The sequence below is a fragment of the Salmo salar genome, chromosome 06 (assembly GCF_965601325.2).
Source record: "Salmo salar chromosome 06, fSalSal1, whole genome shotgun sequence".
NCBI lineage: Eukaryota > Metazoa > Chordata > Actinopteri > Salmoniformes > Salmonidae > Salmo > Salmo salar.
Genome location: NC_138296.1, coordinates 50857565 through 50873437, shown reverse-complemented (window position 1 = coordinate 50873437; position 15873 = coordinate 50857565). Strand labels below are relative to the sequence as shown.

At 40.4% G+C, this 15873-nt stretch overlaps 1 protein-coding gene across 4 annotated transcripts in view; it reads right to left on the bottom strand.

Moving 5' to 3' along the window:
- The window catches only part of LOC106607426 (GEM-interacting protein), a 43370-nt gene extending 27883 nt beyond the window's left edge, over positions 1-15487 (bottom strand). Inside the window, exons 1-4 of one of the 4 annotated variants that reach the window (XM_082976714.1) lie at positions 14887-15487; positions 6075-6218; positions 3176-3263; positions 20-116 (exon numbers count right to left, since the gene is read on the bottom strand). In XM_082976714.1, the coding sequence (XP_082832840.1) occupies positions 20-116; positions 3176-3263; positions 6075-6218; positions 14887-15124 (567 nt within the window). In that variant the 5' untranslated portion in view covers positions 15125-15487. The other 3 variants (XM_082976718.1, XM_082976716.1, XM_082976717.1) reach the window with 3 other exon arrangements.
- Positions 15488-15873: the final 386 nt, after the last annotated feature.

Below are 15873 nucleotides of genomic sequence, written 5' to 3'. Positions count from 1 at the left end.
AATAGTACTGCTCCCCTACCGTCACATGATCCAGCTCAGTGTTGTCTGTGGTTTCCGTAGAGACGGTCTCAGCAATCGACTGGGAGTCAGGGTCTGGAAACATCTCCTCTACAGTGCTGATGGATCAGAGGGCCGATACATGTTATAATGGCTTTATGAAGCCTTCGTAAACCCTTCATAATGCCTAGATGCTTCACTTATTATTTATGTGCAAATTCATACTATACTTAAAAATATAAATGCAACATGCCACAATTTCAACACTTTTACTGAGTTCGCAGTTCATATAAGGAAATCAGTCAATTTAAATAAATTCATTAGGCCCTAATCTGAATTTAAGTATGCTCTCTCTAATTCTTTCTTTCTTTCTTTCTTTCTTTCTTTCTTTCTTTCTTTCTTTCTTTCTTTCTTTCTTTCTTTCTTTCTTTCTTTCTTTCTTTCTTTCTTTCTTTCTTTCTTTCTTTCTTGTCACGTCCTGACCATAGTAAGCTGTTATTTTCTATGGTAGAGTAGGTCAGGGCGTGACAGGGGGGTTTTCTAGTTTAGTTTTTCTATGTGGTTATGTTCTAGTGTTGTATTTCTATGTTGGGTTGTTCTAGTTTTGTATTTCTATGTTGGGCTTTGTTTGGGACGATCTCTAATTAGAGGCAGCTGGTCATCGTTGTCTCTAATTGGAGGTCATATTTAAGTTGGTGTTTGTCCCACCTGGATTTGTGGGAGATTGTTTTTGAGTATGTTTCGACTCTGCGTCACGGTTTGTTGTTTTCTTATTCAGTTTATTTATATGTATTGCACAGTTTCACAGTGTAAATAAAATGTGGAACGACACACATGCTGCACTTTGGTCTGCTCCTTCCTACGACAAACATGACACTATGGAACCCTGACCTGTTCACCGGACGTGCTACCTGTCCCAGACCTGCTGTTTTCAACTCTCTAGAGACAGCAGGAGCGGTAGAGATACTCTCAATGATCGGCTATGAAAAGCCAACTGACATTTACTCCTGAGGTGCTGACCTGTTGCACCTTCGACAACTACTGTGATAATTATTATTTGACCATGCTGGTCATTTATGAACATTTGAACCTCTTGGCCATGTTCTGTTATAATCTCCACCCGGCACAGCCAGAAGAGGATTGTCCACCCCTTATAGCCTGGTTCCTCTCTAGGTTTCTTCCTAGGATTTAGCCTTTCGAGGGAGTTTTTCCTAGCCACCGTGCTTCTACACCTGCATTGCTTGCTGTTTGGGATTTTAGGCTGGGTTTCTTTACAGTACTTTGAGATATCAGCCGATGTAAGAAGGGCTATATAAATACATTTGATTTGAACAAATCCAAAACTATTTTATATTTGATATTCTTCAAAGTAGCCACCCTTTGCATTGATGACAGCTTTGCACACTTGTCATTCTCTCAACCAGCTTCACCTGGAATGCTTTTCCAACAGTCTTGAAGGAGTTTCCACATATGCTGAGCACTTGTTGGCTGCTTTTCCTTCCCTCCGCGGTCCAACTCATCCCAAACCATCTCAATTGGGTTGAAGTCGGGTGATTGTGGAGGCCAGGTCATGTGATGCAGCACTCCATCACTCTCCTTCTTGGTGAAATAGACCTTACACAGCCTGGATGTGTGTTGGGTCATTGTCCTGTTGAAAAACAAATGATAGTCCCACTAAGCACAAACCAGATGGGATGGTGTATCACTGCAGAATTCTGTGGTAGCCATGCTGGTTAAGTGTGCCTGGAATTCTAAATAAATCACTGACAGTGTCACCAGCAAAGAACCCCCACACCTCCTTGCTTCACGGTGGGAACCACACTTGTGGAGATCATCTGTTCACCTACTCTGTGTCTCAAAAAGACAGCTTTTGGAACCAAAACTCTCAAATCTGGACTCATCAGACCAAAGGACAGTTTTCCACCGGTCTAATGTCCATTGCTCGTGTTTCTTGTCCCAAGCAAGTCTCTTCTTATTATTGGTGTCCTTTGGTCGTGGTTTCTTTGCAGAAATTCGACAATGAAGGCCTGATTCACTCAGTCTCCTCTGAATAGTTGATGTTGAGATGTGTCTGTTACTTGATCTCTGTGAGGCATTTATATGGGCTGCAATTTCTGAGGCTGGTAACTCTAATGAACTTATCCTCTGCAGCAGAGGTAACTCTGTGTCTTCCTTTCCTGTGCCGGTCCTCATGAGAGCCAGTTTCATCATAGCGCTTGATGGTTTTTGCGACTGCACTTGAAGAAACATTCAAAGTTCTTAAAATGTTCCGCATTGACTGACCTTCATGTCTTAAAGTAATGATGGACTGTCATTTCTCTTTGCTTATTTGAGCTGTTCTTGCCATAATATGGACTTGGTCTTTTACCAAATAGGGCTATCTTCTGTATACCACCCCTACCTTGTCACAACACAACTGATTCACTACTGGCTCAAACACATTAAGGAAAGAAATTCCACAAATTAACTTTTAACAAGGCACACCTGTTAACTGAAATGCATTCCAGGTGAGTACCTCATGAAGCTGGTTGAGAGAATGCCAAGAGTGTGCAAAGCTGTCATCAAGGCAAAGGGTGGCTATTTTGAAGAATCTAAAATCTAAAATATATTTTGATTTGTTTAACACTTTTTTGGTTACTACATGATTCCATATGTGTTATTTCATAGTTTTGATGTCTTCACTATTATTCTACAATGTAGAAAATAGTAAAAAAAATACAAATACAAATAAAAAAAAACCTTGAATGAGTAGGTGGGTCCAAACTTTTGACTGGTACTGCATGTACTCAGATGTATGCGGAAGAATATACTCGGTTTACAATCTCACGTAGGTGTACACTTCCTCTCTGGCAACTAGTAGCAGACAACCCCCCCCCCCAATAAATAAAAAATATGTACTTTTCTTGCACTAACAGTCACACTTGTCTTTTCTTACTAGCACTGACTTTGCTGATAATTGCTTTGTTGAGGAAAGGTTTTACTTACTATGACTGTGATAGTCTCACCTAGCTACTTAAAGATTAATGCACTAACTGTAAGTCACTCTGCATGGGAGAGTCTGCTAAATAACTAAAATGTAAAACATGTCAAGGTGTTCTGAATGATGGACTGATTATGATGTGGAGGGTGACAATGGTAATACGTGTACATGATGAGTGAATCTAAAAGTCAGACTTACGAGTTGACCAAAGAGAGTTCAAAATTATCGAAGTCCCGGAAGATCTCACTGTAGCGCTTAGTCTCTGATTTGTTGGAGACCTTCACATCTGGGGTAAAATACGGATGACAAACATGTGAGCAAGAGGCAAAATGATCACTTTTTCTTTTTCATAAAATAAATATTACACACAAGTTGAAATTGCTTTTTGCAGCCCCCAAAAAGTGATCTGTAAAAAAAAAAGCTTACAAAATATCTTCTATTTTTAGAAATAACAAATAAAGGGGTAAACCAACAACCAACACCCAGTCGTAAAACAATGTGTGAGGAAATAAAGACGTTTGTGGATTTGAAGGCTGCTGGTGGTGGTGGTGGTGGTGGTTGAGGCCTCAGATGTGTGATTGTATGTTTGTGTAAAAGGCATTTGTTGTAACACTGTTGTCTTTCAATTCTCCAGCCTCTGGTAAAAAACATATATCACTGTTGGTCACCCATTAAAACACACTGAGTACTGCTGAGATGGCTCAGAATGGTTGTAAAAACCTTTGTGTGAATGACAGATAAGCATATTTACTTTTTATATAACATCTAATATGGGAAGGAGTGCAACTAAACTGAGAAAAAGAGAAATGGAACTCCAACAAAGGGGTTCTGTTCATTTCCTAGCCTGGTTAGGCCAGACTGAATGCTGTGCTCAGTACTGAGTGCAGCATTCAGTCTGGTTTAACCAGGCTATGCATTTACAGTACATGACTAGGCTGGGTAAATACAGGTTGATGACACCCAAAACTGAATGATGGTACATTAACCCTGAGTAAACTACAACCTAATGCTGTAGTCTCTGTCAACATACGTTTGTGGGCTAGCATCATGTACTGAGACTGCATATGAGGCTAAAAACCTATAGGAATCTGTTACAGTTGAAGCTGACTGTGTTTCACTTTAAGGGCAGTTAATATGCAAAAATACTCAACTCCCAGGGTTAACAGATGAAAAAAATCTACATCTCTCCTCCCTCTCTTTTGCTCTCTGTCTCTATTTAGGTCAACCACATCCTGCTTGTGATTTGTGTCATGTTTTGCTCAGAAGAAACAAAGTCCTTGTTTTTCACCTTAGCAGAGTTCTGTTCATATGGCAGTCGAAGACAGGTACGAGATAGTAGAACTGTACACAACCAAGCTCTGCCAAAGTTCAGCTCTATAGCGCAAATTAAATTTAAAAGCAATGTTCCTGCGTTTCCATGGAGACTGCATTCACAGCAAACGCTGCATATGTCAGCTCAATCAGAAATTAACTTCAAATATTAAGCGAGCTATAGTGCTGAACTTTGTGATATGGATTGAATCAAGCCCTTAGTCTAACAGAAAGCAGGGCCCTATAGCCTACTGTGCATGTCAGAGTTCTAGAGGGAGCTCGAGAGTGGGCTCAAATAGTATTTGTTTTCCTTCCAACCCTTTTCTCTTAAATCATGTGGACTGACGTCCCTGACTTGATGGTTTCAAGAGCTTAATTTAAAAAAATGTTTCACGAATGGCACACACCAATATGCAAAATGGAGGATGAGTTCAGGAGGTTCACTGGTCCTGCACTGACTGGGAGGATGTAGCATGCAATCACACATGTTTGTTTTATTATCCTTGTGGGGACCAAACAATTGATTCCCATTCAAAATCCTATTTTCCCTAACCCCTAACCTAACCCTAACCCCCTATCTCTAACTCCTAACCCTAAACCTAACCCCTAAGCCTAAAATAGCCTTTTTCCTTGTGAGGACCGGCGAAACTTGTCCGAAGTATCCCTGTGAGAACTTCTGGTCCCCACAAGGACAGTAAAACCAAAAACACACACACACCTTCCCTGAAACATTTTCTCACCTCCTTTTCTACCTAAATGGATGGTTTCCCAGACGGAGACTATTCTCCATTGAGCATGCTTTAGTCCAGGAGTAGGCTTAATCTGAGCACTGGAAACTGGCCCAAATGATAACAATCTTCTGTTTTCTCTTGTTGTTACTCACCTGGGGTTTTGGAGTGCTCCTTCTCTTTAACTTGGGGTTCTTCTTCCCTCTCCATCTCTATTTGAGACTAAATATCACAAGTGCACCTAGCCCCAAACTATACCACAGCAACCCCATCAATGTTCCTCGCACCACCAGCAACGTTCCATCAACCTTCTATCAATCAATCTATCAATTCCATCAACGTTAGCAATGCCTACTCGTTCACAAGACAAACAGCAGCTATAGAGCAGGAAATGAACTCGATTTCCTCTAGTTGCACTCAATCACACTAACGTTTGACTAGAACACTGCTGCTGTCTGGTAAAGTGCTTGGGTTTGACCCTTCTCTTCTTGCTCTCTCAGTTATCTTCCTCTAGTGCAGAGAGAGGTTGGCCAATACGGTTTCACCATCATGATAAGAGGAAGTGTGATTCTGTACAATCTAGGTCACACCTACGTTGTCACACGTAGCTAGATATGTGTGAGAGTGTGCAGGAGGAAAAAGAGAGAGAAAAAGGGATTCTGCATTTGCAGAAAGTGTTAGTGCACTTGCCTCTGTGTTATACTGTTTGTGTTGTGCAGATGTTCAGAGATCAAACTTTGACCTCTAAAATGATCTCTCTCATGGGTGTTGAAAGCTGAATGATATTATGCACATCTCTGCAATTCAAACTCAACAGCAACCTCTTGAGATTTGCAATCTCATAGTCCTCACCAGTGTCGTAGTAGGCAGTAAACATTTTGAAACTGAGTGAAATGGGAATACTAATTGTACCTTTACTAACTGTAACTATACCCAATAACAACATAGGTTTCCTTTTTCTGTTGCAAACGTTTTGCTACAGTGTGACCTTACACAACCCATGATAGTGAGGTAAAAATGTCCAGGAGATGGATTCTAGGGTGCTTATACTGACTGACCTGTGAGGGAGAGACGCAGTATGGTGAGGGCGTGGCTAACTGGAGGTCGACTCATGGATGGGTAGCATTCCATCAGGGGCTGGAGAGACTGCTGTAGGGCCTGGAGCCCCATGGACACATTCAGCTGGTTAGGACCACCCAGCTCTGGGAGGGAAGGTGGGAGGGAAAGAGAGAAAGATAAAACATTTAGATTGAGAGATTACGCACTGTAAAAAAATATATCTAAAATAAAAGTTGTCTGTGTGTGTGTGTTTGTGTGGTAATTTGTAAACTAAAACACTATATATGTTTCTATAGTCAATTGGCAGAGTGGTGACCCGTCATTCAGGGCAGGTGGGGCAGAGCAGCAATTACAGCCTCGAAGTCTTCTTGGGTATGACGCTACAAGCCTGGCACACCTGTATTTGGGGAGTTTCTCCCATTCTTCTCTGCAGATCCTCTCAAGTGCTGTCAGGTTGGATGGGGAGCGTCGCTGCACAGCTATTTTCAGGTCTCTCCAGAGATGTTCGATCGGGTTCAAGTCCGGGCTCTGGCTGGGCCACTCAGGGACATTCAGAGACTTGTCCTGGAGACACTCCTGCGTAGTCTTGGCTGTGTGCTTAGGGTTGTTGTCTTGTTGGAAGGTGAACCTTCGCCCCAGGCTGAGGTCCTGAGTCCTCTCTCTCTCTGTACTTTGCTCCATTCATCTCTGCCTCAATCGTGAATAGTCTCCCAGTCCCTGCCGCTGAAAAACACCACCAAAACATGATGCTGCCACCACCATGCTTCACCGGAACGGATGGTGCCAGGTTTCCTCCAGATGTGACACTTGGCATTCAGGCCAAGAGTTCAATCTTAGTTTCACCAGACCAGAGAATCTTGTTTCTCATGGTCAGAGTCTTTAGGTGCCTTTTGGCAAACTCCAAGCGGGCTGTCATGTGAGGAGTGGCTTCCGTCTGGCCACTCTACCATAAAGGCCTGATTGGTGGAGTGCTGCAGAGATGGTTGTCCTTCTGGAAGTTTCTCCCATCTCCACAGAGGAAGTCTGGAGCTCTGTCAGAGTGACCATCGGTTTCATGGTCACCTCCCTGACCAAAGTCCTTCTCCCCCGATTGCTCAGTTTGACCGGGCGGCCAGCTCTAGGAAGAGTTTTGGTGGTTCTAAACTTATTCCATTTAATAATGATGGAGGCCACTGTGTCCTTGGGGACCTTCAATGCTGCAGAAGTGTTTTGGTACCCTTCCCCAGATCTGTGCCTCGACAAAATCCTGTCTCGGATCTCTACGGACAATTACCTCAACTTCATGGCTTGGTTTTTGCTCAGACATACACTGTTAACTGTGGTACCTTATATAGACAGGTGTGTGCCTTTCCAAATCATGTCCAATCAATTGAATTTACCACAGGTGGACTCCAATCAAGTTGTATAAACTTCATGGAAGATCAATGGAAACAGGATGCACCGGAGCTCAATTTTGAGTCTCATAACAAAGGGTCTGAATAACTTATGTAAGTTTTTCTGATTTTATTTATTTTTAATACATTTGCAAAAAAAATCTAAAAACCTGTTTTCACTTTGTCATTATGGGGTGTGTATTGAGTATACATTTCTGAGGATTTGTTTTTATTTAATAAATTTTAGAATAAGTCTAACGTAACAAAAAAAAGTAAAGGTGCCTGAATACTTTCCAAAGGCACTGTATATTTTATATATATATTGGTTGTTGTCTGTTTTGCATGCTATTTTGGCATTAATACGTGTCACATATCAGTTTGCAAACAATGTAAAAAAATAATAAAATCATTGCGTTAATAAAGCTGCATATAAACATAATCTCTTTTTTGCTTTCTTGAGTAAGCCAGCTCCAAAATGCAGGTGTTTCACCTGCCCTGAATGACGTATTGCCACTGGTTTAGTGTTGGGGGTATGCCCCACCAAGATTTACATGCTAAAATCGTCAGACATTATGCCTGCAACTTGCATTGGAATCGGAAGTAGGATGGCGACCCCTTGAGGCATGGTCGGTAATAACATGAATAACACTATTTGACATGTCAAATAACACTATAGTATACATATGATATGAGTAATGTAAGATATGTACACATTATTCAAGTGGTATTATTTAAAGTGGCATTGTTTAAAGTGACTATTTGTTAAAGTGGCCAGTGATTGGGTCTCCATGTAGACAGCAACCTCTGAGTTTGTGATTGCTGTTTAGCAGTCTGATGGCCTTGAGATAGAAGCTGTTTTTCAGTCTCTCAGTCCCAGCTTTGATGTACCTGTACTGACCTCGCCTTCTGGATGGTAGCCATGGCTCGGGTGGTTGTTGTCCTTGATGATCTTTTTTGCCTTCCTGTGACATCAGGTGCTGTAGGTGTCCTGGAGGGCAGGTAGTTTGCCCCCGGTGATGCGTTGTGCAAACCTTACCACCCTCTGGAGAGCCTTGCGTTTGAGGGCGGAGCAGTTGCCGTACTAGGCTGTGACACAGCACAACAGGATGCTCTTGACTGTGGATCTGTAAATGTTAGTCACAGTTTTGGGTGACAAGCTACATATCTTCAGCCTGCTGAGGTTTGTGTCTGTGTGGGTGGAACATTTCAGTTTGTCGTTGAGGTGTACGCCGAGGACCTTAAAACTTTCCACTTTCTCCACTGCTGTCCCTTCGATGTGGATAAGGGGATGCTCCTTCTGCTGTTTCCTGAAGTCCACGATCATCTCCTTTTTTTTGTTGACGTTGAGTGAAAGGTTGTTTTCCTGACACAACATTCCCGAGTGCCCTCACCTCCTCCCTGTAGGCCAGGCCTCGCCAAACCTGTTCCTGGAGAGCTACCATCCTGAAGGTTTTCACTCCAACTCTAATCTAGCGCACCTGATTCGAATAATTAGCTGGTTGATAAACTGAATCAGGTTAGTTACTACTGGGGTTGGAGCAAAAACCTTCAGGAGGGTAGCTCTCCAGTAATGTAACTTTTGGATTACGCAAAACTCGGCAATGTAATCTGATTACATTCCGTTACTTTTAGATTACTTTCCCATTAAGAGGCATTAGAAGAAGACACAAATGTATGTTACCAATTGAACGACATCTATTGCAGGATAAATCAATGTTGAAGTTTACATAGCTGGCCATTTATGGATGTTACATTTTACTTTATGGGTTGGTTATGTAGGCTTCTTCTAACCCACAGCTTTATACTACAGAAAATAATATTATATCTTTACATTAAAAACCAAAGTCTATCAGAATTCCAGTTATTCCAATAAATGTTATACCCCTTGATCTTCAAGAAGAGGACTTGGAAATATGAAAGTATAGATTAGCCAAATTGTTTTACCTGAGCATAGCCCTACTCTGTTGTTATTGTTATTAGCCAGCCCTACTCTGTTGTTTATGATTTTGTTGTCATTGAGGACTGATTGGGCTCATTGAGTCGAGTTGAAAAATATATGCTGTGCTCATGGAATGGCATGCTTTGCCAAGAGTGTGCAAAGCTTTCATCAAGGCAAAGGTACTTTAAAGAATCTAAAATCTAAAATATATTTTGATTTATTTAACACTTTTTTGGTTAGTACATGATTCCATATGTGTTATTTCATAGTTTTGATGTCTTCACTATTATTCTACAATGTAGAAAATAGTAAAAATACAGAAAAACCCTTGAATGAGTAGGTGTGTCCAAACTTTTGACTGGTACTGTATATATATAATTTATAAGTCCAAAAATGGATGTCGTAACTACAGATTGCCCCTTTAAGTCTATCAAAAGTGTGCAAGTTTGAGCATGTGTCCATTAGGCCTATGGATTAAAAAATAAATAAAAATATGGGCATGAATTAGAAAGCCCCACTTTTATTCCATAGGCTTGGATCCGCACTATGCAGCTTTTGCAAGAGCACATTTTTCACTGGCTGTCCACCGGTTTCAAAAACATGTTTTTTAACCTTTATTTAACTAGGCAAGTCAGTTAAGAACAAATTCTTATTTTCAATGATGGCCTAGGAACAGTGGGTTAACTGCCTTGTTCAGGGGCAGAACAACAGATTTGTACTTTGTCAGCTCGGGGATTTGATCTTGCAACCTTTCGGTTACTAGTCCAGCGCTCTAACCACTAGGCTACGCTGCCGCCCATATCAATAATAAGTTATATCTGTATCGCTGTAGATTACACCACTACTGTCATCCTTACCTCGAAGCGTTAATTCAAGTTGGATAATCTTTGGATGCCGACAGCAGTCGCACCATTGGAAGATATACAGTTGAAGTCAGAAGTTTACATACACCTTACCAAAATACATATAAACTCAGTTTTTCACAATTCCTGACATTTAATCCTAGTAAAAATGCCCTGTTTTAGGTCAGTTAGGATCACCATTTTATTTTAAGAATGTGATATGTCAGAATAATAGTAGAGAGAATTATTTATTTCATATTTTATTTCTTTCATCACATTCCCAGTGGGTCAGAAGTTTACATGCACTAAATATTTGGTAGCATTGCCTTTAAATTGTTTAACTTGGGTCAAACATTTTGGGTAGCCTTCAACAAGCTTCCCACAATAAGTTGGGTGAATTTTGGCCCATTCCTCGTGACAGAGCTGGTGTAACTGAATCAGGTTTGTAGGCCTTCTTGCTCACACACACTTTTTCAGTTCTGCCCACAAATTGTCTATGGGATTGAGGTCAGGGATTTGTGATGGTCACTCCAATACCTTGACTTTGATGTCCTTAAGCCATTTTGTCACAACTTTGGAAGTATGCTTGGGATCATTATCCATTTGGAAGACCCATCCCAACCGTGCTTCACATTAATTGCGCTACAACAGTGAAAGCACTGAGCTAGGCTGAAACACCTGCATTTTGGAGAATACTTACTCAAGAAAGCAAAAAGTTTGTATGCGGCTTTATTAACTCAATATTTTTCACATTGTTTGCAAACTGATATGTGACACATATTAATGTCAAAATAACATGCAAAACAGGAACCCCCCCAAAAACTGTATTTCTTATGATTATTTTTAGCTATTTTGGTGGGGCTCAAAACAGGTGCCTTGAATGACTGGTCGGCTCTGCGGGTTGGTACAATGATTCTCTACACTATACTTGCTTGTTTTGACGCAAACCTAAATTTGGCAAACTATTAGAATTTTATCAACCGGGAAATGGAGAAAGCGATTTCTGAATATATTTTGTCTTGGCCATTCAACCTCTGAATACAATACAATACAGTACAATACAATACAATACATCGATGTCTCAGGAATAAAAATCATTCTTTAACCTGTCTCTTCCCCTTCATCTACACCGATTGAAGTGGATTTAACAGGTGGCATCAATAAAGGATCATAGCTTTAACTTGGATTCACCTGGTCCGTCTATGTCATGGAAAGAGCAGGTATTCCTAATGTTTTGTACACTGTTTATATTTTATAGTAGGCTAAGAATATAATGAAATAAATCAGAATAAAATACAAACAATATTTTTCAACATGGGTAACCGATGTCATTAAAAAAAGTGATATTTTCAAACAGAGCCCAATGCAAGCCCGTGGTTTTTTGATCCCCGTTTCATCTCTTTTTATACCCGCACTCTGCTTTGTCAGGGAGCAGGCGTCGGCTCTTACATTGAGTGTCTTAATCATTATACCGATACAAAATAATAGTAATCTATATTTTCAAAAGCATTTGAGTCTCATGTTCATATTTAACAACCTCCGTGGGCCGATACGTGATCGAGCAAAATAATAGGTCTACACTTGATTTAAACTACATTATTGCATGCTAAATGTTTCTGATCAGTGATAGATGAACAAACAAATAGATTAGCTATACCACCTCCACTTATTTGGTCAGCTAGAGAATTAACTAAATATAGGCTACAGACGGAGATTCAGTTAAACAAAATCATATTGATTGATTACGACAAGTCACAGGCTTTTGGCCGGCAGTAGGCTGGCTATAGGCCTGGGCTAAGTGACTGAAGAGCAAAAATAATCCACTTGTTAAGGTAGCCGACATAACATGCTGGTAAAAAATTCTGATCACAGCTAATAAATGACCCAACTAGACAAGATAATCATGAGCAGCACGCCTCCATTTAGCTAACATTTCCACAGCCTAATTGTAGCCTAACCCAGGGGTTCCCAAACTTTTTCACTCGGGGCACCCCTTCCAGCATTCGTTAACATTCCGCGCCCCCCTCCACGTGCAACATCTATTTCTATGGGCACAAACTGTTCACACCCTTCTTGTTGGTGGAGAGAATTTTTATGGTTAAAAGCTTATTTCCTGCTATTCTCCACATTTTGTCATGGGGTGCAAAGAAAATGTTGCAGTTTTAAAGCAACATTTCTTGCAATTCTATACATTTCGTCATGTCTAATGTGTATTCATGTGATATTTGAGTGACAAAAAATATATATAATATCTATGTGCTAAAAATCCTAAATAAAAAAATAACTGACATGGTCTAGTTAATCTGGACATTTCTGACAAGTTATAAATAGCTGTCTAGGGTATGCAATGACAAGAGGGAAACTGATTATGCACTAGCTAATTTCGAAATTGCACCTTGTATTTTACGATTACAGCTTTCAAGAGTCAATTGAAAGCCGGACTGAGTTCCTAAAGCCGGACCCCCGCACCCCCCCGCCGACCCCACAGTTTGCGAACCACTGGCCTATACAATATCCAAACGGCGATTCGGTGAAAATAAAAATCTGACGAATGATTTATCAAGACCCTATGCTTTAATAGCGCAAAACGGTGCTGAAATAGTTGACGATACGCGAGTTGACTATTGCTTCAATCAAATGCATTAATAATTTTCTGTAAATTGAGTGTTTTGTCCTTCATGTGATTGAATGAAATTATGTTCTTTACATGCTTACTGACAAAAGCAATATAAAAGGTTGAGAAATACACTGCAGACTGTACTGAGGCTGACAATCAATTAGCCTACCACACAGTAAGAACCTTTGTGGACTCCATTTAAATCAGATCTGTTACAATTCCATGTTTCAGAATCGCAAATAATAACAAGGAAGGTACAAGGGCATGAATTAATGGCAAACAGAGCATATGCCATGTTCTGCAAAAACACCTATGGTTCTCATTCTAGTAGCCCATGCACTACTGCTCATTGAAGCACAATAATCCTTAGCTAGATGTAAAATGGGGCGACCAAGACTCCCTCACTGACATATTTATTATTTTAGCTTAGATTAATTAAGACAGGTTTGTGGCAGAAATGGGGTTCAGCAGACGATGTCACATAAGTGTAATATTTTTTTAATGTTATGGCAGCCAGTGGAGGCTGTTGATGGGAGGACGGCTCATAGCCTAATCATGGCTGGAATTTAACGGCTCATAGCCTAATAATGTCTGGAATTTAATGGTAGTTTGTTTGATACCATTAAATTCCAGACATTATTAGGCTATGAGCCGTCCTCCAATCAACAGCCTCCACTGATTGCAAAAGTAACCAGACTACTTTCAGTGGTGTAAAGTACTTAAGTAAAAATACTTTAAAGTACTACTTAAGTAGTCTTTTACGGTATCTGTACTTTAATATTTATAGTTGACAACTTTTTCAACTCAATTTGAAATTGCACTTTTGTACTTTTGATACTTAAGTATATTTAAAACCAAATACTTTTACTCAAGTAGTATTTTACTGGGTGACTTTCACTTGTGTCATTTTCTATTTAAGGTATCTTTACTTTTACTCAAGTATGACGATTGGGTACTTTATCCACCACTGACTACTTTAGATCTATCCCATTACCCTTCTCAGGCGGAATCCGAAGCGCTATCTGACGTAGACAATGAAGCCATAGGCAGAACTTTAACGCAATCATGACTAGGTCTGGTTGGCAGGAAATAATTTTATCAGGGAGTCAAGGTCTCTTTTACAGATGAGCCCTGATTTACATAAATTACTGAAAATACACCAATATAAATACAAAAATGCAAGCAGAAAGAAAAAGCCATAAAAAAACAACACATTGATCAGCAATAAGGTCCTCAATCCGCTTTTTGAATTGCCCTAAATTTATTTCACATTTTGAAGATAGTTTTCTTGCACCTTATTTGTGGAACAAAGTTGATTTAGGCTACCTAGAAGAGACCAAGTTAATTTCCAGAGTTAGCCATCCCTGAGACTGGGTGTGGTAACTCGTATGTCTTAAGTTTGTATGATGTTAGGTACAGTGGAACTTTATGTAAAATGGCTTTATATATGAACATCTAGCAATTTATCAACCCTCGTGACATCAAATAGGGCCAACCAACTTCTCTGGTAAAAAACGTTGGCCTATATAAAAAACAGTTGGAAAGATGCGAAAGTTGTCGGGAAAACGTATTGGTTTGGTGTAAAGGTGTAGCCTATTAGCAATCTACAGATCATTGGGCAAGACTGCGTGAAGATGGCGTACGGCGTATTGAAACACGTCACGATGTGTAGCCAACAGGGCATTATGCCGCGTTCAGGTGCTAGTTGGAACAAGGAAACTGACATTTCGGACTTGCTAGTTGAACGCGGGATGTGTATAACTACAACAAGTTAGCAAGTCTGACATTTCCGAGTTTCGACAAGGACATGAACAAAGCTTAGTGTCAGACTCAGAGCGCACATGAACGTCTCCCAGACAGTCCTTTGGTTTAGCCAAATTCATGCTTGGACATGTGTGGTATGCCTTGGCAGACGCGAAAATCTTCAGATAACATGACAGAACTGCATAGTCATAGGCCTATTCGTCTTGTCTGTAAATCGTTAGACCTACAAAAGAAAACCATGTGTGTGAAAGTCGTAAATATGTTCCATTGACTTACCGCAACAGTCCTCAAAAAGCAGCCTTAGTTGTCTCAGACATTCCAACAATGTGCGGAGTCTTGACACTGTCCATGTTATATCGTAGTATTTAATCCTACGAATACCACTACCGTTTTGACACGGGATAAACGTGGTGTTCATTCCCGGTAAATGAGAATCATTCTCTCCCTGTTCAGTAGGCGTATGTTTTACACCACGCCGCTGGCGCAGGTGTATATTCAACTCCAACAAAGACATTTCTAGCTGTCTGACTCCATGTAGGCACGCAACACAAAACAATTAGGCTAACACGCATTCAAATAGCCTAGCACAAAATGTGGTAGGCTATATTGACTAAAATCAAAAACATTCCTTCCATTTCATGCAATGTAGAACAAAAAACATTCAAAAAAAATCTATAAATTTCCCAGAGGTGTGTAATTGTCCGTTTGAATAGGCAGTGTCCTTTGCGCATCCCTGTAGCCTAGCCCAGAGTCCACTCAGTCGTTATCGGTTGTCTCATATCCTCCGACTGATTTCCTCAATCTCTTTGAGAAGTAAAACTGTGTCATAGAACCATCTTTTCAGGTCTATCAACTAGGGTTTTCCGTCCCTACTTAGTCTTGTTCCGCTAAGCATCTTGACCGACCGCATTCCTATGTCGCAACATTATTGGCGTCAACTCAACCCTGGTTATAATTGTTTTTCTGAGGGATATAAATAACAGCAGGCGGTGTGACCGTTACGCAAGGGCATTTTTTTTATGTTTGATTTATAAACCACTTAAATTACAGTTTTGGGGCACAATGCCTATCAAGGTTCAATTTTCGCGGGCCATCACACTGGGAGCAAAAGAGCTGGTTTATAGAGCACACATGAAACAGAGTAGGCCTAGCCTAGGTCTTATTCCCATTTTGCAGAATTCCCTGACTGTAGGCTTCCATTTTTAGTAACTTGTTGGTAAGTAGAAAGCATGGAGATGCCGTAGTTATTTTTAATTCTGTGTT